This window comes from Hibiscus syriacus, unplaced genomic scaffold (genome assembly GCF_006381635.1).
Source record: "Hibiscus syriacus cultivar Baekdansim isolate YM2019G1 unplaced genomic scaffold, ASM638163v2 tig00116997_pilon, whole genome shotgun sequence".
NCBI lineage: Eukaryota > Viridiplantae > Streptophyta > Magnoliopsida > Malvales > Malvaceae > Hibiscus > Hibiscus syriacus.
The window spans coordinates 2,627,483-2,653,844 of NW_024063513.1; the positions used below are offsets into that span (position 1 = coordinate 2,627,483).

At 32.9% G+C, this 26,362-nt stretch overlaps 1 protein-coding gene and 2 pseudogenes across 1 annotated transcript; 1 reads left to right on the plus strand and 2 right to left on the minus strand.

The window, feature by feature from the left end:
- Positions 1-5,007: 5,007 nt before the first annotated feature.
- Positions 5,008-7,576, minus strand: LOC120194130 (annotated as a pseudogene).
- A 2,114-nt stretch (positions 7,577-9,690) lies between these two features.
- LOC120194292 lies at positions 9,691-14,387 on the minus strand (annotated as a pseudogene).
- Positions 14,388-14,463: 76 nt separating this feature from the next.
- Positions 14,464-15,191, plus strand: LOC120193943 (60S ribosomal protein L12-3-like). Its single transcript, XM_039196364.1, has one exon. It carries the CDS (start codon positions 14,537-14,539, stop codon positions 15,035-15,037), a length of 501 nt encoding a protein of 166 aa, XP_039052295.1. The 5' UTR covers positions 14,464-14,536; the 3' UTR covers positions 15,038-15,191.
- Positions 15,192-26,362: the final 11,171 nt, after the last annotated feature.

Below are 26,362 nucleotides of genomic sequence, written 5' to 3' on the forward strand. Positions count from 1 at the left end.
ACAGAATTTATTAAGATACTTATGGACTGAGTAGGGCTGTTCATTCGGTTAGAATTGAATTGAATTAACCGAATTTTTTTTCTTTAACCGTTAATCGAATTGAGTTTTTTTCGAAAATATTAACTAAATCAAATAAATTTCGGTTAATTCGATTAATTTTCGAATTGACTGATTTTTTTTTTAAATTTTTTAATTTATATAAAAATTAAATGTTTTTAATTAATTTTTTTTTATAATTAATTTAAATAATATATAATTATAAAATAAAAATTTCAGATAATTTTTTTAATTAATTAATATTGATTTAGGTTTAAAAGTTATTGGATCTTAAATTATTAATTAGGTTTTAAATGATTTGGGCTTAGCCCATATGTTATATATAATATTTTTAATTAAAAAAACAGTTTACAATTAATTTAAATAATATATAATTAATTAAAAAAATTATATAATTTTTTAATTAATTAATATTGATTTAGGTTTAAAAGTTATTGGATCTTAAATATTAATTTAGTTTTAATTTTGGGCTGAGCCGAATTTGAACCGAATTAATTGTTAATCGAATTTTAAAAATTTTATTAATCGTTAACCGAACTAAATTAACCGAACTAATTCGATTCAATCAATTAACCGAATTAATTTGATTATTTGAACACTCCTAGACTCAGTTCAAAAGAAAGTAGAAACGGATTAAAAAAAAAAGTTGAAGTAATAATGTGACTTTGCAGGGGATAAAGAAAGTAAAATTGAGGCCGACCAGACAAGATTGAAAACAAATATTTGTTTGGATATGATAATGGAAAAGAGTAGGATTCTAACCCTAGAGCCGGTCCAATCTTTAATTCTAATATACGATAACCTTAATATATGATTAAAAATATATTATTAGTTTGTTATTATTTTATTTAATAAATTAGATAAAAAATTATTATTTTTATCGATTTTATTATTGTTAGGTCTTTTACTGAGTTTGATAATATATCCGATAAAATGTTATTTAAAATATTTTTCTTACCGAATATATTACCAAACCCAATAAATCACTTAATAATAACAAAATAAGTAAAAATAATAATATTTCTAATAATTTTTTACCTATTTTATTAAAAATAATAATAAAATCAATAACACCTTTTTTTTAATTATATATTAAGCTGCATAAGTGAGTATCACCTTATTATGTATTTCCTTTGGCTATTGCTATTGCTATTGCTATTGCTATTGCTATTGCTTTGCTGTGATCCTCTCTCTCTCTCTCTTGCTGTTGTTGTCTGATGGCTGTTGCGTCCCATAAACAAAGCAAACCGCATTAACGCTTCCCATTGCCAATGCCTTGGCTCCATCTGTACATTACTGTATGTTTGCAGTAAAACAAAAGCTATGCAATTTTGACTCTTAAAAGCCACCTCGATCTTTGGTTGTGTCGGTAGGTTTTCCTGTGAACAGAATCACCAAAGGCAACCTCTTTTCTCTTTCAAAAACAATATGACCATTCCATTTCTTACTATTAAAATGGATCTCGAAATGCTTTTTTTAAGGCATTATTACTTGTTAAATCTCGTGTTTTCACCATTTCTTAATCGTTTATAATCAGGACATACGTTTCACATTAACAGAAAAGCCGAGAAGCAATAAGCTTCACGATTCAATCATATCTTCTCCTTTGTCAAAGCCCTTCCTTTTTGCTTTCTCACTGTCGGCCTATGTCTCGTCTTTCGTATGACTGTCCAATGTTCATCTTCACAACCCGTCCTTTTTGGTACTAATTTTCAGTCAAAAGTTGGATCGCTTACATCCTACGAATGCCCAAAGTTTTATATATTCATACTTAAAAAAACCAAATATTTTAAAACTAAAATCTCGTCATATATTATTTTTATGCATTACCATTGAACCGAGCGAGTAGAGGTTAAAATAAAATCTTAAAATTCTAAATGATTAAAATAAAAAATTTTATTTCAAAATAACTCAAGCAAATAATTAATATTTTTTAGGATCAAGACTATTGTTTATTATTTAATAAAAGAGTAAAAAATTATATTTTATCATTAATGCGTGGGAGGTACTAAAAATAAATTTTATTTCTTTAACAAATGGAGTCGAAGTCCTCATCTTTTAATATCTTAATATATTATGAAATCGAGTTACGACGTAAACTTTTAAAATTTATTTTTTAACATAATTTTAATAATTATATATATCTTGTAATTTATTTTTGTGATTATTGGTGATGCATGTTTTGATAGTTGCAATTAGAGGGGGAAGAAGAGAGAGGCATGAAAGTATATTTATTACATGATCCTATCCCACACACAGATCTAAAGTACGATCAATGGCATATGATGAAGCCAAAGTCAAAATGGGTATTTATATATATATATATTTCTTCTTTTGTCAACTTTAGGTGATGGGATTAACATTCTTCCAATTTGTCCCCCTCCTCCCACAATTTAATTATTATTTTTGTATTTACTTTTAGAAGAACAGAAAATTATTGCAGTATTTTGGTGGAGGGCTCTCATGTCCTTTCGGCATGAGCCACTGCTTTACTTTTATCTTAGCTGACACCCTTTTAACCGATTATCTCTTATTATAACACCCTTTCACTTATATTTTCCAAAATAGCATCCTTTGTGTTGAGGTGGCGGAAGACGCATTCCCGGGAACGCGCTTTCCATGAATTTATGATGACTCAGGTGACACGTGTGAAAGGCGCATCCCCGGGGACGCGTCTTCACGGGATTTTGCTGACTCAGGTGACACGGTGATATGTTTTTAATAATAAAATTTTTATTTTTATTGTTATTATAAATTAGTAATATATTATGTAAATTGTTTCGGCTATAATTTAATAATTATCGAATGAATTTTTTTAATGTGTATTAAAGGTGGAGTGTATTATCCACATTAATTGGATAAAACAATAAATGAAAACTAATTTTTATTTTATTGTAGTTATATGAAAAATGTATAAAATTATTATATTACACGTATGGTTATATTATTATTTTTTATTTTGATTATCAATCTATTAATTTTATCACTTAATTATTTAAATATTATCAATCTAGTCATCTGTTATTATTATTTAACCAAAATATTGATGCATAAGTTAATAAAATTAGTATAATTACACATTTAATCTGTTATTATCATTATAAATTGAGAAATTATAGTAAATAATTATTGATGATAATATCGCTAAAATGTCTGGAGATATGGTCAGCATCCAATCGCAGCAGCATTTCACTTTTCATTATAACTGTAGACAAAAAAAAATTAGCACAAAAAAATAAATAATTAATAAATTTAAATAAATAATAATTTATATAAATATTATTTTAATAAAAAATAATATTTATATAATTATATTAATATAAAATATAATAACTATGTAAAAAAATACTATCTTAAAAATAAATTTCTTACCATTAATAAGAAATTTAAGATTTAGAGAATTTGAATTATATAAGAGAGAATAAGATGATTTTGGTGTGAAGAATGAGGGGGTTTATATAGAGGGAGGAGGAGGGGTAGTTGGGTAAATCGGATGGGCATTAAAGTCATTTAATGAAAGACGCGTCTTCGGGAATACGTCTTTCACACGTGTGACATGTCAGCATAAATTCATGGAAGTCGCATCACCACAAAGGGTGCTATTTCGGGAAATATAGGTGAAAGGGTGCTATAATGGGAGATAATCGGTTAAAGGTGTTGGTAAAATCACCTCCTTAACTCCTTTGGGCCCCATCCCAGTCCAATCACGTGGGCCCAGCCTGTCTGCTCCCATCTCTCTCTTGCTTTTCTTGTTTGGCAAGCTTATGATCATTTGAAATTTTCTGAACCACAAATAGATAAAGATGACAATGCCATGCTTGGGTGGTTTGGTGGTAATACTTGGTACCGGGTTCGAATTTTATCTGGTTATTAGCGTGATTTTAGATAATAACATTTGAGTCAATAACTTAAATTAACTTGTAAAATAATTATGTAAAATTCAAACTCACTCAAATAATGAGCACGAGAGATATAGAATAAATGTTTGATTATTACTCAAAAGTGATTGATTTTTTTTTTCAAGTTTTAATGGTTTGTTCGTTGTTTTAGTGAACTTAAGTCCTCACAAAATAGTTTTGTAAACTGACTTAAAAATTTTAACTCAAAATGTATTGTCTTAGATTACACGAATCATTAGATGAAACTCTGGATCATCGATGTAATGCTCCGGCAATAAACATACTCGATGTCCCCTCCCTATATCTATGTATTGGACTTTATAGGTTAAAAACATGAAAAGTGTAGTGTATATATATAAACAATGTGACGATTGACAAACCATTTCTTCGGAGTGGTGATTTCTTTGTTAAAGTTCCCCTTTATTTATTAACCAATTGATGTAAAAGTAGCATTATTGAACTTTCACCAAGGATAGTGTCAGTGTGTGGTATGGAATTTTTTTCAGCCAAAAATCAATATGTATATTTTCCCGCGAATCGATGATATTGTTTGTAGGTGCCATTGGGATCATATCGTGTACGATCTTTTGAATATTCAAACGACAAAGTACCTCAATGATGGTCAGAACGACTTGTATTTCGTGCATTGGATCATACCCATGTTTTTAGCTAAAGGTGTCAACTTTGTAAAAACCCAAGCTGACAATTATTCAGAGGGCAGCCATCGTGAGTGGTACACAGTGCTGCAGCTTTCTGAAACCGTAGAAAAAAAAAATAGGGATTCCCGTTTACGAAATTGTCATATAGTCACCAAAAGCTGTTTGCTGAGAGTTTGTCGTTGCCAAATTGTCTGTCGTTTTACTCATGAAAGAAAAGCAACGCCGAGTGAAAATACTGATGCCTGGCTCATGAACAAACTCTGCCTAGGTAATCAAATAAATTACAATTAGAGTTGGCCTTCTAACATCACTCTTTTTATAGTTTAACTTTAATTTGCATTGTTGTCTGACTGAAAATACTAACATAAACTTCAAAATTTGTAAAGTCAGAAAAAAATATGGTAAAAGCACTCATTTGATGAACTGACAAAAATGTAACAAAACAAGCTTGATGCCAACACAAAAGACAAAACCATAGCTCTTGTCCTGTTGTTGCAATTTGCACTTTCACTACCATCAGATTTTGAGTTCTAAAATCTGTACTGCCTCAGCTTCTTTAAGGTTCTTTGTGTTTTTGCTTGCAGCTTCCTCTACTTCATCGTCTGATTTGTTGGGCAGAGCAGAAGGATTAGCAGTTGGAAGATTGTTTCGCACTGAAGCGGTGGCCAATACTGTACTTACTTGCCTAATGGTGACAGGTGGAGCAATACATATGGATGGAGCTCGTGTCACTTGGGTTCGGAGTATAGATGCCGATTGCTGCGAAGGAACATGCAATACTGGTGGTTGAAGGGATGCTGCAGATGAAGGTGGTTGTGGAGTCGCAGAGAAAACAGGAACTGCAGTTCTTATTGTCACGGGCGGAGCAATGCCATAGCAAGGTGTCCTAAACTGTCGGATGGGGACATAGGTAGCTGCTTCAGCTGCAGGGAGTTTTTGTGGACGAACCAGACTTTCCGGTGCAGGTACTTGCAATGATGGAAGGTCATTCGGTGTTACTGGCATGAAATGACTTCGCGGAACAACCTTATTATTGCAGATTAAGGAAAGGATTTTAGAAGAAGGTTGTTGACTTGTTGGTCTAAGATTCTGTATAGGAAAATTCTTTGTAAATGGTACTGAGGCACTGGAGGAGTTTCCAATATCCATCTTTTCCTTTGCTCGGTAATTTAACAATGCCCGAGTTAATATGAACTGTTCAAGCTCATCATAGTTCTCTGGCTCCGAAGAACTTGCGGTTTCTTTGGCCACTGGAAATAAATATATTATTCAGTTTAGGCACAAAGATCCCTTCTAATCACACAAGAAACTGCGTATTGCCTATTTAACCATTCCGACATATCCCAAAAAAAAAAAAAATTGAAACATCGACTCACATTGTTTCAGAGATGTCCAAGCTGACATGGCAGCATTCTTTTCCGCTTGTTTCTTGTTCTTAGCAGGTTCCCCTGTGAAAGCGATTCCAGCCAATTCAACTGTTCCCGTAAAGACGGGTTGGTGCCCAAGGCCTGATCTAAATGTCGTATACTGTGGCAATGGAGCTCCAACTCTTTGAGAAATTTCCTGCAAGAGGATTTTATAAATCTCTGTCTCATCCTAACATAATGACGCCAGATCAATATCAACGCCAACAAAGCTACAGACAACTACAAAGGACATATTCAAGAAGTTTTCAGATATAAATACAACAAAAAATCATTCAGAACCTCTCAATCCCTTAAATTTGAAAGCTTCTTATGAAGCAGGAATTACATCATCGTGCTTGATTAGCAATTTAAGGAAGGTGTATTAATCTGCACAAGTTCACCCATAGGTTTGACAGTGTAAATATGCAAGCTGGATACACAATTCTTTATAAACTACAACTATCGGGATGTGAGAATCGAACATCCTAACTCAGAAGGAAACAAGAAACGTTTAAGCAACCTAAAAAGTCATAACACGAGCAAAAAGGGCTGCGGATTGTAGACAAAAGTATCTCAACCCACAGTTACAAATATTGCATGAGACGACTATCTAAAACGTATATCATACTTGTCGATATGCATAATCAGATAGAAGTCCGAGCCATCATTCTAACTGCCTTACTCGTATTCACATACATTTTCACTCTCAAGGAGGTTGAGTCTGATATTACAAGTAAAAGGCGGTGAGGTTAACTTCAACCACTGCAGTATGTTAATCCCTCGTAGCCATACTTGCTAAGATCAAGTCTACAAGTAATTCTAAAGGTGATACCTTTGGTTATTCATTTACCAAAGAAAAATGATCCGTTTCTCTTACTATGACAAGCAAACGAGTCTCTTAAAAGGAAACCTTGACAATCCAAAATAACTGAACCGTGACAGCAGGGGAAAAAACGTTTTATATGACCGGATTATCCATGATTAAGCATTAATTATACAAAAACCAGGTAATCAAAGTACATTTGTTTCTCAAAATATGATAACAAAATTAAAATTCGCTTTCGCCCAGCTAAACAAACAATTCATAAAATGGTATACTACTTTTATTAGTTCATTAACCGTTAAAGGGCATTCCAGTGATTTCCACTCCTTTCTTTCCTGCAACGACCTGAATTCAAGCTCCAGCGATCGTGTTTTACTCCCGACCACTCCCCATAGCCCAAAACCTCCCCTCCCTCAAATTTGAGCCTTAAACATATGAGGTGCACGTTAAATAAAATAAAATAAAATAAGCTGGGTAGAACTTACTAGGACCCTGGCAGCGAGAGAGATAGAAGGTCCACGAATAGAGAGGGATTGGAGGCCGACTTCGGCAGTGGAGTGTTCGGCTTGACAGAGAGTAGAACAGTAGTAAGGACTCTCAAAGGTTTCACGGTTAAAGTTAACGGTGCCTTTAACCTCGGAGCGTGGTCTGGACCCTCCCGGATGCTGGCGTAGGAAGGAAGTTTAAAGCAGCTCCTCTGCGCCAGCTCTTGCAGGTGGTTCTTGTACATCACTCTCTTTACAGTACTTATTTTCTTCCACACCGCTTTTCTTTTATGCTTCTTAATTTTTCTTATCAGAGTTTAAATCCTTTTCAGGTTGAAGTTGAGCAGGATGGCGAAATGAGACAGTACACAGATTGAAATAGAAAATGGGGCCGTAAAGATCGAGGTTTTCAGGGGTTCTGCATTGGATGAACAAATATATGAAGAGGAAAAAGACGGGGTAAAATCTGTAATAAGGTGGGGACTGGGAAAGATGTTTTTTGAAATTTGGCCAGACGTGCATTTTAATGGGAAATTGTTTATTTAATTTTTTCTTTAAATTTTTTAATCACTCAACTTATCTGAAAGTCTGAAACGATGTGATATTTTTAAACAAAATTTTAATTTTAAACATTATTTTAATAAACAAATATATTTGATCAATTAATTAAGTTATTTATTTTTCCTTAAAATGACACTCTTTTCCCTTCCTCTACAATTTTCATCCCTCTTAAAAAGATTAGGATTAGATTCGAAATTCATCAAAAAAAAATTATCACTTTACTAATATTAAGTAAGATTGATTAATATATATTTTAATTACAGTTTATGTTATTACTTGTTTTGAGGTGAATAAATTTTGGAATTAGGAAAATACCAAAAAAAAAAAGAATACATTAATAGTGTTTATATAAATATCACATTAATTATTATCGTTAATCACGTATTCTTTAATTAAAATTTAAAGGTCACTTGCAAAGTTGCATTCGTCGAGTGAATTAAAATATTCCTGAACTTTCCTTGGTGGCCTCCACAATATTTCATTTGGGTGGAAGGTGATTCCTTTAAATACAAGTGGATCATGTGGCATGATATAAACTTACACATGAAATGTTAAGTATAGATGATTAAATTTGTGTTACCTTGTCATAATTACATTATATGGTTAAACTTCTATGCTACATTTGGTACACATAATAATATGAGGAAAAATTTTAGCACTTGAGTTTGAGAACAATTTGTTAAAATATAGAGATAAACAACAATAAAGATTCTACCAAACAGAACACTAAAATTTTATCATCGAACTTGCTCGTCTACAAGTGGACTCTTAACCTTTAGTAATTGACTTTCTTGAAGTCACAATCTCCTTTAAATAAAATAAGATAAAAATCAAGTGTTGACTAATTCAATTATGAAATCACAGCACCTACATTAATCAGAGAATCCTATCCGAGTATGCAAGTATAATGAGGGAATTAATGCTTCCCACCAGATATAATGTGGTAGCACCAATGCAAGTGGGGAACAAACTTTAATTAACAAAGCAGTAATAATCTCCGAAATTGATGAAGTTTGACTAATACAAATGCCACCTAAGTGTTCTAAGGATGAACTTTTTTTTAAAAAAAAAAGAAAAAACTTTTTAGAGAGAAATACAACGGGCACTCTTTTGGTAAAATAAAGGTCATTTTGTTTGTTTGAAGAAGTCTGGGTTTTAATTATTTTTTTTTGCAATAAATGAAGCACCAAACACGGTCTTCTACTTAAGAGACAGTTCAAATGGTATCGTACGTTGTCAAAAGATACTATTATTCTAGATATGTGATTTAGTGTAATGATGAGTATTAAAATTGTCAGAGTCTGAATCTACATTTCTAGAACTTCAACACTACAAATAAATCACATCATCCAACCAGATCCAATCAAGTTATTATTATTATTATTATAGCAAGTAAAAATAAAAACAAAAAATAGAGGGTTTTGATAATCATAGCAAAACCCATTAGGGAAACAGAAGGGCACAATTTAGAGGTAAAATAAAGTGTGGTGTTTTTTTCTCAAATAAAAAGACGTATAGATGTTTATTGTTTAAACAGGTCCTACGGATTTTTCTTTATAAAATGAAGAAGCAAAACGGGGAAGCAAAGCCAAAACCAAACTTATAATAAATGCAATGCAAAGCATGGAATTAATTTATTCTCGTTTTTCGTAAGGCAAGGTCAATAGATAAAATATTAAATAAATAATTCGGCAATACTGAATCGTAGCAGAAAGTGGGCATTTTGTTTACCGACCTTCATTTGCCCCATTAAAAACGTCTATGGTTTTAGCTCCTTCACTGCTTCCATGAAGGAACCTTTTGCAGCTCTCTTTATTACCTGCTGGTACAAGGCGTAGTGCCTGTAAAACCAACTCCAGAAATTGATTGCAGTTACTCCCTACATTCGAAACTGCAAGTCAAACTCACTTAAGAAATAGATAACTAGCAGGAAAACCATTGATAGTTTTACATACCCCTGTAAGAAGATGGATTCTTGGAAGACACGCCTCATCAAAACCCGTGCATTCGGTTCATATTCTCACAAGCTCGCATCAACAATAATGAAGCAATAACTGCGATGCTGAGGATATCAGTTGAAGCATTCTTAAATTTACATCACTTCAGATGGCACTCTCTAGATGATTTCCATGGGAAAAATGCAGAGAAAAAATTACAGAAAGGTATAGAAAATAAAAAATGGCTCAAACATGACAAAGAAACAAAAGAACAAAGTAATCCTACAACAATGGGCATGAAAAAAACTACTTTTGTCACCTTTATTTGTCATCCATACCATACTAATACAAAATACTCCTCAGTTCAAACAAAACGGAGTACTCATAGTTCAGCATCTTCCTAACAAAAAAAGAACCTTTAAAGGCGAATCATACATTTGGTAGCTAACGATAGATATCATGAACATAGGAGGCAAAAAAGTGTTGGTCACGAAGAAGTTGCTATGAGTGTGCAAACAACCAAAACTACAATACATTTTGTTTTACATGGTTAACTTGTCACCATGAAAAGGGGATTGCTCCCTGCAAAAAGATCTCATTTTCCACATCTTTTACCCATTGACACACCCGGCTGCAAGTCTTTATGGCTATAGCGTGGACGTAATATAAATGAAGCTTTAAAGTTCTTTACAGAAAGTACTCGGTGTGTATTTAAGACGAGTTGAACTCTGAACACAACAAATGATTACGATATATATATATATGCCGAAACAAACCTTGTCTGCAAGCGGATCGAATGCTGCATAGAATTCAAAATCTTGTGTGACCCAGCAGAGTAAAACTGACAGAAAAAATGTTATCATATTATTTCTATTAAGGCTATAAAACAAAAACCTTTTGATCATAACTCATGAGCAACTGTTGTCCACAAACAGAACATTAAGAACGCAACAGTATCAACTGCAAAAAAAGACATCCAGACAGCAAAATGAAAACAAAAATGTTAACTTTTCACTAAATAATTAAATAGTTAACGTTAATATTAGAGAGAGGAAGAGAAAGTTACCATAGTTTTCATCTCTTCTAAACTGAGTTTTATGTGGCCCAATTCCTTTATCGTGCATGGAAGCATACAGTCTTTGATAAGCTCTATATAATCTGCACGAAAGAACCAGTTATTATAATAACCACGGCAAAGAAATATATGACATGCACTCAGCATGAAAGAAGTTTCAATTGAATTAATACAAGATTCAGAGTTTTACCTTTTCTGTTGCCTGAGACTGTTAAGTGGTGGTGATCAGAACTCAGAGGACACATATTGATCCAGGTATATACTACGATAAATGAAATGCCAAAGTCCAGCAGGACCACCTATGCCAACAAATCGTTCCCTAGGCCTCTCAGGAGAATCTGATGTAAGTCTTTGCTTTCCCGGATGAGGAGATGATCCAGATCGAAGCAATGAATCAACTGGAAGCAAATCCACAACATGCATTCCACCATCTATCATTGACCTTTGAACTTCACTAAGAACGTTGGACTTCAAAAGAACCACTTCTATGTGAATCCTATAAAATTTCAGTCAAACTTCTCAATGGTCTAGAACAGAAGAAAATGAACATTAATATTTTTAAATACAGAGATAATATCTACTTCCAAGGTAAGGCATGGGTATTTTTACTTAATATGGCCGCATTTCTGATTTGTATGATGGATATGGTTAAGCCTAAAATGTGCGCAGTTAATTGATGTAGACATTAGGAATTTCATACCAGAAGTCCACTATATCATAAGGATCAAATTAGGAAACAATAGCTTACCTGCATTCTTTAAGGTGATAGAAGGCATCTGAACTGGTAGTAAACAATATCAAGTATGTATTGTCCTGTCACAAGAAATAAGATTTATCACTCGCTGCTATAGGCATGATCAATATAGAGCAAAAATATGACATCACTGTATGTCATTAACGATGCATAAAGTTAATATATTCTGAAACAGGTTTCACTCACATCAAGAAAATGCACATAAGCATACAAAAATGCCATAGGATTATATCTTGGTAAACAAATTGGCAAGAACGATTCTGATGTCCTGCATAAACCATTAAATAAACAGCATAAATACAAATCTAACTCCGAAACATCATAATAGAAGAGGAGAAAAACGAGAATAAAAGAAGTGAAGTGTCTCCGAGAGAACTGCTCAAAGAATTATCACTCAGTTAGCACAGAATTATCGATATATTCATTTCTACCTATCAGTTGTGTAATATTGAGCTGTTAAGAACCTTTAACATGGTCGCGAAACAACAAAAGAACACGTAAACATATTGATCACTTATAGGATGTAACAAGTTTCTGAACTGGAACTTCAATCAGTATTTTAGGGATTCCAAGAAACGGTACAAAGGGAATGGGGTAGTTCATATGCCAAACAAAACAATATTTAGCTAGAAATCTGTATAAACCAATTGACCATTCAAGCAAATGCCATTACTTCTTCCAACTACCCTAGTAACGATTACTAAGGGAAGGTATTGTAACAGAACAATGATGTCCCATGTGCTTCAAGGCATATACATTCCGATGCTCTAGAGTCTAGAGTTGACCAAATATACAGGGATTAAAGACCTACTAATATTTATTCTACTTACCTAAATGACTCTGACGATAGCACAAAGTTTGAAAGTAGCAACATATCGTCAGGATAAAGGGAGGCTTTCTGTGCACCAAAAAGACTGATAACCTGACATTGACCTTCAGGTTATTAAAATACTCCGAACAGGAAAATTATTATTTTATGGTATTAAACCAGAGTAGCAATGACAAAAACATTTTTTTGTACTTTCAGAGAAAACGAGTGAAAAGGGGAGGAAGTTTCACCTTGTGTTTACACATTAATATTGCAAATAAAACACCAGAATCAGCAACATCTTGCAATATAGCGCCTGCAGCTTGCCTTGTTGCATAAGCAAGTGGAAGATAAGTGTATGCATGAAGAAATGTAGCTGGGTTCCTGAAAGAAGAGAGAAAATATTTAGGAGGTACCCTTCAGGTAGAATATGAAAGAGGATGAATATAGTGTTGTAATTCCCATCTCATCAATAGAAGTAACAAAAATGTTTAAAAAAACAAACAAACAAACAAACGCATGTTATCATTTTTCTGAATGTAGAACCAATATTTTCAAACAGGGATAAATGTGACAAACTGCTGAATAACCAAAAATAAAAAATCTCACAATTTACTGCAAATAAGTAAAAAAAAACTCGGCAGTTTTATTTTCAACCACAAACAAGAAAGCAGAAACAGGGAGTTACAGGGGAGTGTGAGTAGAAGAGAGATCCAACATCATTAGACATGCAAGAGAACTCCTCGACTGATAGAGTGAATGAGGGAATGGAAAACAAGAGCAGGATGAAGTGAGAACAAAACCAGCACTATTGGGACATGCAAGGAAAAACCCAATAAAACGCACCAACTGAACAAGTGGAAGAGGGAAGAAAAGACGACATCTGTTCCTCCAAGCAAAGGTGTCATATCAAACTTAGGATTCTTCTCAAAGCACCTATTTATTGACTTTGTTAAGATAAGTATCAGCTGCCACCATTTCATAACCAAGAAAAGGGTCAGTAAGAGAAGTACTTTTGGGTGACTTCATAAGCAAAAAATGTATATAGTGGCCGAATAAAATGATCAAGGGAAATTTGCAAGGCTTGAACAGGCAGTAGCAACCAAATTCATCTATCCAGTAGAGATTTGCAAGGGAGACGAGATACCTGACCGTAAATAAGTTCTGTCCTTTTAATGATTCAAAGGGTTCTTCTTTGCAACTGATGCAAACCAAATAGCGTCCCTTCACAAGAAAAACCACCTAAACAAACAAATATGTAATATCTTATTCAATTGGTCAAAATATAAGATGGGTCCTATAAGAAATAAAAGTAATAAGAAACAGTGGCGATTTATGAAAATTTGAGCATATAAGTTTATGTTGTCGATTGGTTAAGAAAATTCTTAATAAATATTATCATCTAATCAACTTTAAGATTTAAATTTTGGATTATTAATTTAATTTAATAATATATGTTATAGAGACTCACAATCATTTGACAATAAATATTTAAATACTCTACATTAGTTGGTGCTCGAACCCGAGAGCTCTGGAGATAATAATCGTTCTTTTAACCATTGAGATAACTTGATTTTTTTATACTATAAAGTTTAGGTAAAGGGTGGCTCCCCCAGTCCAGGGTCATGATATACCTAAGACTCAATTGGGATTTACATAGAAATTTACAGATTACACATCTAGAGTGACGGTGGTAGGATTCGAACTTAACCTTACAAACTCAAAATCATGAATTACAACCATTAGTTGGCCTGAGACAACCTGATTTATGCACTAATCAACCAAATCCTTTTTCATACAATATATTACTCAAAAAACTTTTACATACAATTTAATATATATATATATATATATTAACATTTAAATCTTCTGATATATTATAACAATAATAATATCAATAACTCAACTATAAACCAGCCCCATTTGTTGCCATTTCTCAGGTTCATGATTTGTATGAAGGTTAAATTGGTCATTGAACAGGAAAACCCTAGCTATATTATCCCAAGTTTCACGCTTCCATCTCTGAAAACCCTAGCCAACCTTTTCCCATACATCAAAGAACAAGCCCAACAATGCCGCCTAAGTTCGACCCAACCCAAGTCGTCGACGTCTTCGTCCGCGTCACCGGTGGCGAGGTTGGAGCAGCCAGTTCTCTCGCTCCAAAGATCGGTCCACTCGGTCTCTCTCCCAAAAAGATCGGTGAAGACATCGCCAAAGAAACCGCCAAGGACTGGAAGGGTCTCCGCGTAACTGTCAAGCTCACCGTCCAGAACCGTCAGGCTAAAGTAACAGTAGTTCCGTCAGCGGCGGCTCTTGTAATCAAGGCCTTGAAGGAGCCGGAGAGAGATAGGAAGAAGACCAAGAACATCAAGCATAACGGGAACATCAGCCTGGATGACGTGGTCGAAATTGCGAAGGTAATGAGACCGAGGTCTATGGCTAAGGATTTGAGGGGGACAGTGAAGGAGATTCTGGGCACCTGCGTTTCCGTTGGGTGTACGGTTGATGGGAAAGACCCAAAGGATTTGCAGCAGGAGATCGATGATGGAGATGTTGATGTTCCTTTGGAGTGAAAAAGTTCGTTCTTTCGTTTTTATGATTTACGACTATTCTCGTGTTCGTCTTTTCTTAAAAAAATGTTATATTTTAAGATTTTGAACTACTCGCGAATATTTTGAAGTTTTATTTAGATGATATCGAGTATCATCGATACATGATTTTATTTTTTATTTTTGTTCCCTTTGCTTATATTGTCTTTTAAAAATGCTAGTATTGTGCTTGGTAAATAAGAGTGAAAAAAAACTGTGCTTTGATAGTGTTTCAACTCGATAATTAAGAAATGAATCGAAAATGCAAGTTTTGGTAGTATTTTTGTTTGGGAAATGTCCCATAATTGTTGAGTATTGGTTGTTGAATGTTGAAGGAAATCAATCACATTAGTCTTCACGTTATCAATGTGCCATATTTTCTAACTCTCTTTTTTAATATTGAGATGTCTTAAGTCGTTGTTTTCGGATGTTGTGGCTAACAGATATTGGTTTCTTGATGAATGGTCAATTATTGGATTCTGTTGGCTAGGTTTGATTGTAGAAATAGAACAAGTATGTTGTGACAATGGTGTCTCTGAATTGCATTCTTTTCCCGGTCTAGCATAAAGTCTCGGTTTCTTTATAAAAGTTCTGGACTAGCCTATTCTTTTCTGCTTTTGTGCGCGGGAATATGCACTCGATTTGTCTGGCCCTTGTTTTATTTGTTTGGTGAAAACTTCGCTTCATTGTTAGGCATTGATATTTCTTTAAATTTTCATGTGCAAAATGGTGTTTTCTTTGTTCATGTTGCATCCAGAATCTATGGTGAACAGAGACGGAGGCACATACTTTTTTTTTGTTCTAATGGCATTTTAGGTCCTATGGCTATCGGTTTAAATTTAAGTTAAATTAGACTTTTCCCCCACCATTTTTTATATTCGATACTTAATGAGGCCCTATTGTTTTGTGCCAAGTCAATTTGTCCCTCGAAACATTTGATACTAGATCCGATCCGTCCCTGGTTAGAAGTTTAATATTTATTCAGTTGTTTTTGAATGACAATTGGGCACCGTGCAAAAGGTGTTTGGGCCTTAAACTCTCATGTAACGGTGAGAAGTTTGTTCTTAACATTGTAAAGTGTGTATATTTTGATGGATTTTTAGCTGATTACGTGTCGGCTTATTCAGTCTTCCCCCTTCCCCTTCCCCTTCCCCATTCTGTAGGTAGCATCTAATTGTCAATGCTTTAAATGTCAAAAGACAAAGTTCACTTTTAGAGGAAAGGGATGGGATGTGTCTTTTACCTATTTAGAGTTTTGATTCTGCCACCTGTTGCGGGGCTATGGCTTCTTGTTTTGTTGCACCTTTTCACCCTATTGTACCATCATTTTAGGTTTGATATTTCTCTGGCGCAGATTCTGTTGGAGGTGCCATTTATATTCCCATAACTCCAACATTGAATATCTTCGTTGCTTGTATTAGATTGGTCTTTAGATTTTGAGGATCTTGTTGAACAATTATGCTTCTAATAATAGACTTTTCCCAACAAATTTGAAGAAAAATAAATATCTCGTTCCTTTCCTTTTTCCGTCAAAACTTAGGTTGTCACCCCACTTTAGCATCGTCCACGTGGGTTAGCTACTTGCCGACCATTAAACAGTTTCGTTATCATCTCCGAAATGTTTTTTCTGTATATAAACACAAACATTTTCAACAAGTCATTTGCGCAAAACCAAAATCTGCATTTGCCATTGTGAGTAGCGTTGTCAAGCCTTAGCTAGGTAGCTCCATCTCTCTTTCTCGGTTGATTGCCATCGGAGGAAGAGAATAGAGGGAATCTCGACTTCCAATCTCCCAAATTTCCTTTTTGGGTTTTGAATATTTGGATTGGTCAACGATGGGTAGGGAGTTGAGGTACATGATGAAGCCTTGGATCGAGGCTGCCCCTCCATTTCTCATTGGTTTCCCGTCAAGGCCTTCCAGTATTCCAAAACTAGAGACTATCAGAGAAGAGCAAGCTGAGGAAGAGTACGAGGAGGATGACGATGACGACAAAAACGATGGAGATGATGGATTGACGAAGAGTGATTAGCTTTTTGGTTAAGGCTAGGTTGGGGTTGGCGTCCTGGTTCTGGAAATGAACTTTTAAGAGACGTAAAATGAAGCACTCAAATGTTGATAATCATGTATTATCATTATAGTTTATGTAATCACTTTTGCTTTGTGTAATAAATTATTGTTTGAATGATTTATAAATCAACCAATCAAATGTGAAAAGAAAAGGTTCATCTAGAATGATAGAAAAATATAATTTTTCACAATTTTATGAATATTAAAATTTTAATTAACTTAGTATTAGTAGTTAGTTAATGATATACCATGTTAGTTTGACAACAATTAAATAAATTAATTTTTTTTCAGACCTTCCAATATTTGATTCATTAAGATAAATATTATAATAGTAAATTATAAAATCTTTTCTAAATTTATTTTATTTTATTTGTAATATTAATATTTAAACTCTAAAAATTTATATAAATATTTTACTGTTATGAATGATATTTATTGAAGTGGATTTAATATTTCTTAACTTACATTACTAAGGTATAATAGCATTAGCCTTTAATTAGTTTCTTGTAAAATATACTTTTGATATATATAAAAAGGTTGTACGGGCTTATGATATATATATATATATACAATAAAAGATTATTATCCATTCTTACATTGTGTTCTATATCTGGGTATAATTTCATAACACGTTGTCAACACGAATTTGTTCAATTTTTTTATTAAATATCAAGTATCATCTTTATTTAATCTTTAGTAAATTATCCTTCTTTAATTGATTTTTATTTTTCTTAAAATTTCATATGATTGAATGAAAAAACTGTGACATTTTTGCTTCTAAACTAAAAGTTTCAATCCTTAAATAAAAGTTGCAAGAGTCATTTTTAAAAGTTCTTATCATTTAATGCTAAATTTAAATAGATTTGATCGTTTTATTAAAATCAATAATTTTTTTATCAAGTTTATGCCATTGAGTAGCTTTAAATAATAAATAAAGTTTAAACGATTTATGTCATTTAACTTGCTTTCTTTAATATTCAAATTGCTGAATATTTATTATGATTTTTTATCAATTTATCTATTGTTACGTTATTAGTTTTCTATCGTATTTAAGTTTACATAGATATATAGTTATTAATAATATTTTCTTATTTATTTTTATTATTTTATTTGTTATATGATAGTTTATCAATTATAAATCTTTGAAAACTAGAATTCTTGGCAATAGACATTTTCGGAAAGAACTATTTGTCCCAAATTTTAGATATCGAAATACACCTAGATGCAAATGGTCTAGGTGACACTATTAAAAAAGGGAATAAAAAATATGCTCAAAATAAGACTAAAGTCATGATATTTCTTTGTCGTCACCTCTATGAGGGGTAATTTATACCAATATTGCATTTCTTTTTATTTTGCCAAAAGATTACATTGTCGTTTTTATTTTCCAAAATATAGCAAAAGCTACAGTGAATTTAACGACGGATTGAAAACATGGTGTCTTCACTGTTTAAAATATTATTTTTGAATTAAAAAATTGATGATGGCAGGACTACATGGCATCTTCACTGTTTACGAATTAATTTGAATTAAAAAAATTTGGACGCCATACTCACATGACGTCTTCACTATTCAATATTTTTTAATTAAAAAACTTTAGACGCCATACTTACACAGCGTCTTCACTATTTATTTTTTTTTTTTGGGGGGGGGGGGGGATTGAGACGCCTTGTACTATTCACATAATTTTCAAATTGTTGCACATTGCAGCATGGCAAAGGCATGGGGAGCTTTTTTTTTTTGTTGATTTGAATTGAGCTCCATCTTCGCTATCCATTTTTAAAATTTTAAACTTCCATATACAATGAAGGCGGTATGCCCATAATCCAACATCACTATTCACATTTTCATTTTTTATTATTGCTACAATTAAGTAGGTATATCTATATAGGGAATTGGAATCAGGTAACCGTTCAAAATTTAGGTCGGATTATGTCAAGTCAGGTTAAATTAGATATAGGTTATGTCAGGTCAATTTAATAGTTTGAATCAGATCAGGTCGAATCTGAGTCGACTCAAGTTCGAGTCATTTCCAGGTTGATTTGAAATCAGATTCAGTTTAGGTTTGGGTCGAGTTAATTTTAGTTCGGATCAATATCAGTTAAGATCAAAACAGTTCGAGTTTGAATCAGTTCAATATCATGTTAATTCATGCCATATCTCGTTAAGATTAGGTCACGTCATTGGCGGATAAAATTCAGGTCATATCTTATCGATACGGATATACTTCAGGTCGAGTCATTTTCGGGTGAATTATTTTTTGACTTTCATAAATGTCAAATTGTAATTTGAAATTGTATAGAATTTGTAGTAAAATTAAAATAAAATAGAAATATTTATGGTCAAATTCATATAAAAAATAATGTTAAGGACTAAATTGAACAAACATAAAATTACAAAGTGAAATTTAAATAAATTAAACAAAATGCAAGGATTAAATTGAAATAATTGTAAAATGTAAAACTAAAATTAATATCAAATTGGACTAAATTGAATTCATTTAAAAAGTTGGTGACTATGATATAATTTCTATGATTTGAAATTAATTTTATGTTGTGATTTATAGGTTTGGAGCAAAATAAAAAGAATAGAAATAATTATGACCTCTTTTCAAATAAAAATATAACTTTAAGGAATAAATTGAAAAAAACATGAAATTATAAAGTGAAATTTAAATAAATTAAACAACATGTAGGGGTCAAACTGAAATAATTGTAAAATATAAATCTAAAGTTAATATCAAATTAGACTAAATTGCATTTATTTTAAAAGTTGGCGAAAAAATGTATAAGATTTGGAGATTATGATATAATTTATATGGTTTCAAATGAAGTTTATGATGTGGTTTTATAAGGTTTGAAGTAAATTAAAAAAATAGAAATAGTTAAATGTCAATTTTGGATAAAATATACTTTTTAAGGACTAAATTGAAAAAAAATATACAAAGTGAAATTTAAATAAATTAAACAACGCATAGGGATCAAATTGAAACAATTGTAAAATTTAAAGATGAATTTAATATTAAATTGGACCGTCAACGGCTATAAACAACTAGTTTTTTCAAAATTTCGGTCGAACTTGTCATCTTAAAGTGGTGAGTTCTAAATAACTGTATTCCATGTGATTGTTACTTCTACCCGTTGACCAACGACTAATTTTTTTGAATTTAAAAATTTTTAGTTTTATTCTATAATTTTTTTAAAAAATTAATAAACTCGTTGCGTGATGAGTCATATTAATTCAATAAAATAATGGTCCATATGGGGCATATTACTCGGAGACCATGTAAAAATAATATCTGAAAAAACTCATCACTTAAAGATAAGTAATTTTATGTGTACCGTGACGTTTATCGTATTTTTTAAAATAAAAATTGAATTGACGTAATATTATAATAAATTAACCTGCTTGGGGGTAGTGGGACAAAAAGACCTAGTAACATTATGTTTGGATCAATGGGAATAAAAAGACGGCAGCGCCCGGCTTACGTGTGTCACCGTTAACTGCCAGCCCTTCAATCCGAGAGAGAGAGAGAAACGAGGGAGGTTAGTTTCACAGTTGACAATTCCATGATTGAAAATGATAACACGTGGCGTAACTATAGCCATAAGTACTAGACCACCAGAAAGACCAGAGGCAACGGAAAATAAATAAAAGAATAAATAGTACTAATTTTTAAAGGGATAATTCATATACGATACAGATGATGAAGTTATGAGGTTGAATGTTCGAGAAAATGCAAACCGATGGCTTGGTCGGTCCATTATTTATACAAAAGAAAAGATATATAACACTAACAATCTTGGTCAGAATTGCAATTAGAAACATTGGTTGCCATTGCTAATTTGGTTATTTATAAAAATTTATATAAAAATTTGTCATTTAGTAATTTTTTCATACTGAAAAACTATAGGTTTTTTTTGCTTATTTTGTACCATTAAATGACCATTCGATTTTCTTCAAGGTTTTCCCGTGTATATTTGAAAACTCATGATGGATGCAATATTCCTTCATCTAGCTGGTCATGAAATTTTATACGCTTCTGATTATGATCACATCGATCCTCGTGATTGAAGAAAACGAAGAAAAAAAATCAATTTTTTCTAATATCCCCTTTCTGACATCGTTCGACCAATATTTTCCGAAGTAACATTCTTTCTGCTAAACTGGCGAAAGGCGCTTCTTTGGGGACGCGCTTTACCCTTGTTTTCGCTGAGTTAGATGTTACGTGTGGAAGGCGCATCCTCGGGGACGCGCCTTTCGCCAGCTCGACTGCCACGTATTTTGTTTAATAATAAATATTTTATTTTTATTTTTATTATAAATTAATAATATATTATGTAAAGTGTTTCAATTATAATGTAAGAATTATCAAATGTATTTTGTTAATGTGTGTTAAAGGTGGAGTGTATTATCTACATTAATATGATATAACAATATATGAAAATCAGTTTTGACTTTATTGTAGTTATAGGAAAAATGTATGAAATTATAATATTACACATATGGTTATATTATTATTTTTGATTTTGATTATCGATCTATTAATTTTATCAGTTAATTATTTAAATGTTATCAATTTAGTCATCTCATATCAATATTTAACGAAAATATTGATGCATAAGTTAATAAATTAGTATAATTACATATTTAATCTTCAAGACTTACATATTTTATGAAAGTAGTCTTATTGAAAATTTAATTTAATAAATTTAATCCTCCAATCAGAACATGAAATGTGTCATCGTATACATAAATTTTTTAATAACTTTTAATTTGTTTAATTTAATATTTTTCTCTACTTAGAAGGTGGAATTATTATTATATTTTAAAAAATATATAACTAATAATATTAATTATTATATTAAATAAATATATTAAAAATATTTATGTATTTAAAAGTTAAAAAAAATTATTTAGGTGTACATACATTGACAAATTATATAAATGCAATAACATTAAATTATTAGAAACAAAAACATTCATTTAAATACAATATTAATTACATAAGAGTTAACGGTTATATGATGATAGCAGAGCTGGACATTTTTTTCTATTGTGCCCGATGTTTATATATTGCCCACATCGTTTTTGTTGTGTTGACTTCTCCCGAATATCCATATCACAATGTATTCTAGTATATTTTGGACGACCTGAGTCCCTCAATAGCAATGGATCTGGTACAATTGTAAGCCAAGTTTGAATCTCATTTGGGTCTCTTTTGTTTCCTATGGGCGGAAACTCAAATTCATATACCTTGAATACTTGTGAAAGTTGGTATACGGGATCAACATAATTTTTGTAGTCCAAATGCGAATGTGATCAAGCAGCAATGACATGAGAGCATGGATATTTGAGTGCTTGAAAGAAACCACAATCGCACCACCTCTCTTGCAGATTAACTCTGAAAGAGTTAGCTCCAATCCCTTGCAGCGGACGTGGCATTTCGGTTACACGAAACAATTCACGGGTACGAGAAAAATTTGTAACTAACATCCCATTTGATGCAGCCATTTTTTTCTGTAAATCAACTACTAGTCTTGGGTGGTAAATATGTCCGTTTTGCATCCAAGTAAGAGCTTGTCCACCGAGCTTTGCAAAGAGTTGACCCAAACGAAAATAAGTCATTTTAACCAACGTCGTGACTGGTAAATGACGCGCCCCCTTTAAGGTTGAATTTATTGCTTCAGCCAAGTTTGTTGTCATATGACCATAGCGATACCCCCCGTCATATGCATTTGTCCACATTTCTTTGCTGATGTCCATAATGTACTCACACCCCTTCTTATTTTTGCCAAACAGCTCTTGTAGCATCGACTCAAACCTTTGAGGTAAGAGTTCGTAACCTAAGCCATTAGGAATATGTAATAGTTAATATGAAGTATAAATAAGTAATAAGAAATAGATAGAAAAATTGGGAAAAAGTAACATACCCATCCGCACGACTAACTGACGTTCATCGTTCTTCTTGTATTTTCCGTAATAGTTTGCAGCAATATGACAGACACAATAACGATGTTGAACATGTGGAGGTCTATACATTGTACCCAAAGAGTCCATTGCTACTTTTATCCCGGCTCCTCGGTATGAAATAATGCATACTCGTTCCCTAGTGACAACATGTAAACGTAAATTTTTAAGGAAATGATGTATACATGAGCGGAAAAAGTTCAGTAGGAAATCTGTACTGAAGTGAAGATAGTCTTCTCTGGCCTGCTACACGAATCTTTAACGAAATTTTGGTGATTAACTCCTCAATTGTGATGTTTCTCTTCAAGGTTAAGGGGATATAATGATCTGACACAAAAACAACCCCCTCTTCAGCTTCCTTAATTTCTCCATCATACAAAACAATAGCAGAAAGACGACTCATTTTTAGAGAATTTGAGAATTTAGAGTTTGGGAATTTGAGAATTTGAAAGCTTGTGAACTGAAGTTTGTTTTGAAAGTTTATAATATGTTGCATATAATAGTGTCTATAATCGGAGTACTATTCACATGAAGGCGCGTTCCCGGGGGCGCGCCTTCCATTATTTTGTCAAGAATATATTATAATTACCCTATTATGTCACTCATGTCCCTCGGGGACACTAGATATATCAGTACCTACTATTTCACTATTCACATGAAGGCGCGTTCCCGGGGGCGCGCCTTCCATTATTTTGTCAGAGAATATGTTATCATTGTCCTATTATGTCACTCATGTCCCTCGGGGACACTAGATATATCAGTACATATTATTTCACTATTCACATGAATGCGCGTTCCCGGGGGCGCGCCTTCCATTATTTTGTCAGAGAATATGTTATAATTGCCCTATTATGTCACTCATGTCCCTCGGGGACACTAGATATATCAGTAAATCAGCTAAATTATAACCAAAATTTAACTTCTTTTGAAAGTTCAGCAAGTTAAGAATAACTTAAATTAAAACGTTATGTGAAGTTTGAATAAATTAGATAAAATGTTATGGATAAATTGAATAAATGTGAAGTGATAAGTTGATTGTGACATTGAAATTGTATGGAATGAGCATCGAGATGTTTTTACGAATAAATGTGAAGTCATCAGTTGTTGAAAACATTTTGATATTTCGATATAACAAATTAAGTTAAATGAATTTTAAGATTTTCCAAATGATTTTCTAAGTATATTCGATATAATTATTCGAATATCAAAACATTACTCCAAATATTTCAAAAATCATTTTTAATCCTTACTTAAGTGTAAAATTAAGTTTTAATCTTAAAACAATTTCAAAATAATCTTTCAAAGTATTTCGAACCATTTCAAAGCCAAAAATTCCAGATTGCTCAGAGGGAACCGATTCCCCCCAAGGGGGTACTGATTCCCCCCTGAATGGTTTGGCTCCGAGATTTCCAGAATGCTCGGAGGGAACCGATTCCCCTATAGGGGTACCGATTCCCCCTATTCAACGGTGGAAATATTTGAATTTTACACTTAGGGAATCGATTCCTTATGAGAGGGTACCAATTCCCCCCACGCTCCAAGCATTTTTATTAAATGTTTTCACACTTAAACAACTATATTATCTTCATTAATCATCCGTAACGTTCAGAAGTGATTCAAGGTGTATTTAAGCAAGCTTAAACCCCCCTCTTGGCCGATTCCGTCGATCGATTAACTCAACATAAGTTGATTTTAATGTATACGTTTTAATATATATGTTAATGATAAAATCATATGTATGGATAAATTTAATTTCAATTTAAGTATTGTGAACTATAATTGGAATATAACTTTTAATTTCGAATACAATTGGAATATTAAGTTGAAATTTAATGTTAAATTTTGAATGCTATAATTTATACTTTAAATTTAAATTTCGAATAATATTATTTTTATTTTTATTTTAAATTTCGAATAATATAATTTGTATTTTAAAAACATTTATCAAACATTTAATGTTAAATGTGAATAAAAAATAACATTACAAATATGTATGTAACAACCATGAAACATTTAAATAACATAACCAAATTACATAAAATTCTGAAATATAACTATTTAAATAACATTAAATACAACTGGATCACCGATGTCGTCTTCTCGAATGAGTTCTACATGGCGGTGGTTGTCTATTTCGTGGAGGATTTCTTCGTGGAACTTGTTCTTCAGTCTCCTCATCTTCACTATCATCATCAGTAGCATTTTCTTCATTTGGTGTAGATGATGCTGAAGGGGCTGAAGGGCCTGTATAAAATAACGACCCTGGAGGAGTGCTAGTAACAATCCCACCGCTCTCCGGGAACTGTGAAAACTGTGGAAACATTGGCATCGATGTCTGTGATCCAGATGGAGATTGAGGTGTCTGCGGAGAAGCACCACCAGCCAAATAAGATGCATATGAACCATATGCTGGATCATTAAACATAGTCGTATATGCACCTTCATATGGTATAAAACCCTGCGGGCTAGGCATGTAACCTGGCGGGCTAGGAATGTAACCCTGCGGGCTCGGAATGTAACCCTGCGGAGATGGCATATAAACTGGTGGGCTTGGCATATGAAGTGGAGGGCTGGGCATGTACCCCTGCGGCATCGACGGATAAGGATGTTGTGGTGGGACTGATGCAGAACCGGTAGCGCCTTCTCTCCGTCCACGCATCGGGGGACAATGATATTGAGACGGTTGACGTCTTTCTCGGCGCCTAGGAATGTTAACCCCTCATGCTTCCGCCGAAAGTAGAAACAGCTTCCCATTTTCATTAAACCAGTCCATATAGTTATCCGTAACCATATGACTAGTTTCAGCGTAATATTGTCGAGGGGCCAACAGTGTATATCGGTTCTCCCAAAGCGCAATCCAATCTCTGTGTCTCACCACCCAGTTAATATCTTTCTTTCCTCGTCTATCTATGTTATGCACATCGTCTAAATTCCTAGGTGCTCTAGGAATATATTGCGTACAACCATACTGACGGAGCACGCGATCAACTGGATGCCACTCAATAATAGCATAACATATAAGAGGTATAACCGATATCCATACCTCTAATGACCCACTAAGGTGGGGTGGGATGCAAGCTTTCACTTCATCGCTCGCATAAGGTATCCACTGAAACTGAAATATAAATAAACAATTCAAATAAATAAAATATTCTAATTATATCTAGCATTTTAAATTAAAATATTAATAATTAAACAAATTTAAAAACATACCTCAGACCCAGCTTTCGTATCAATAAGTAAACGAATTTCCTCTAACCCAGTAGGTATA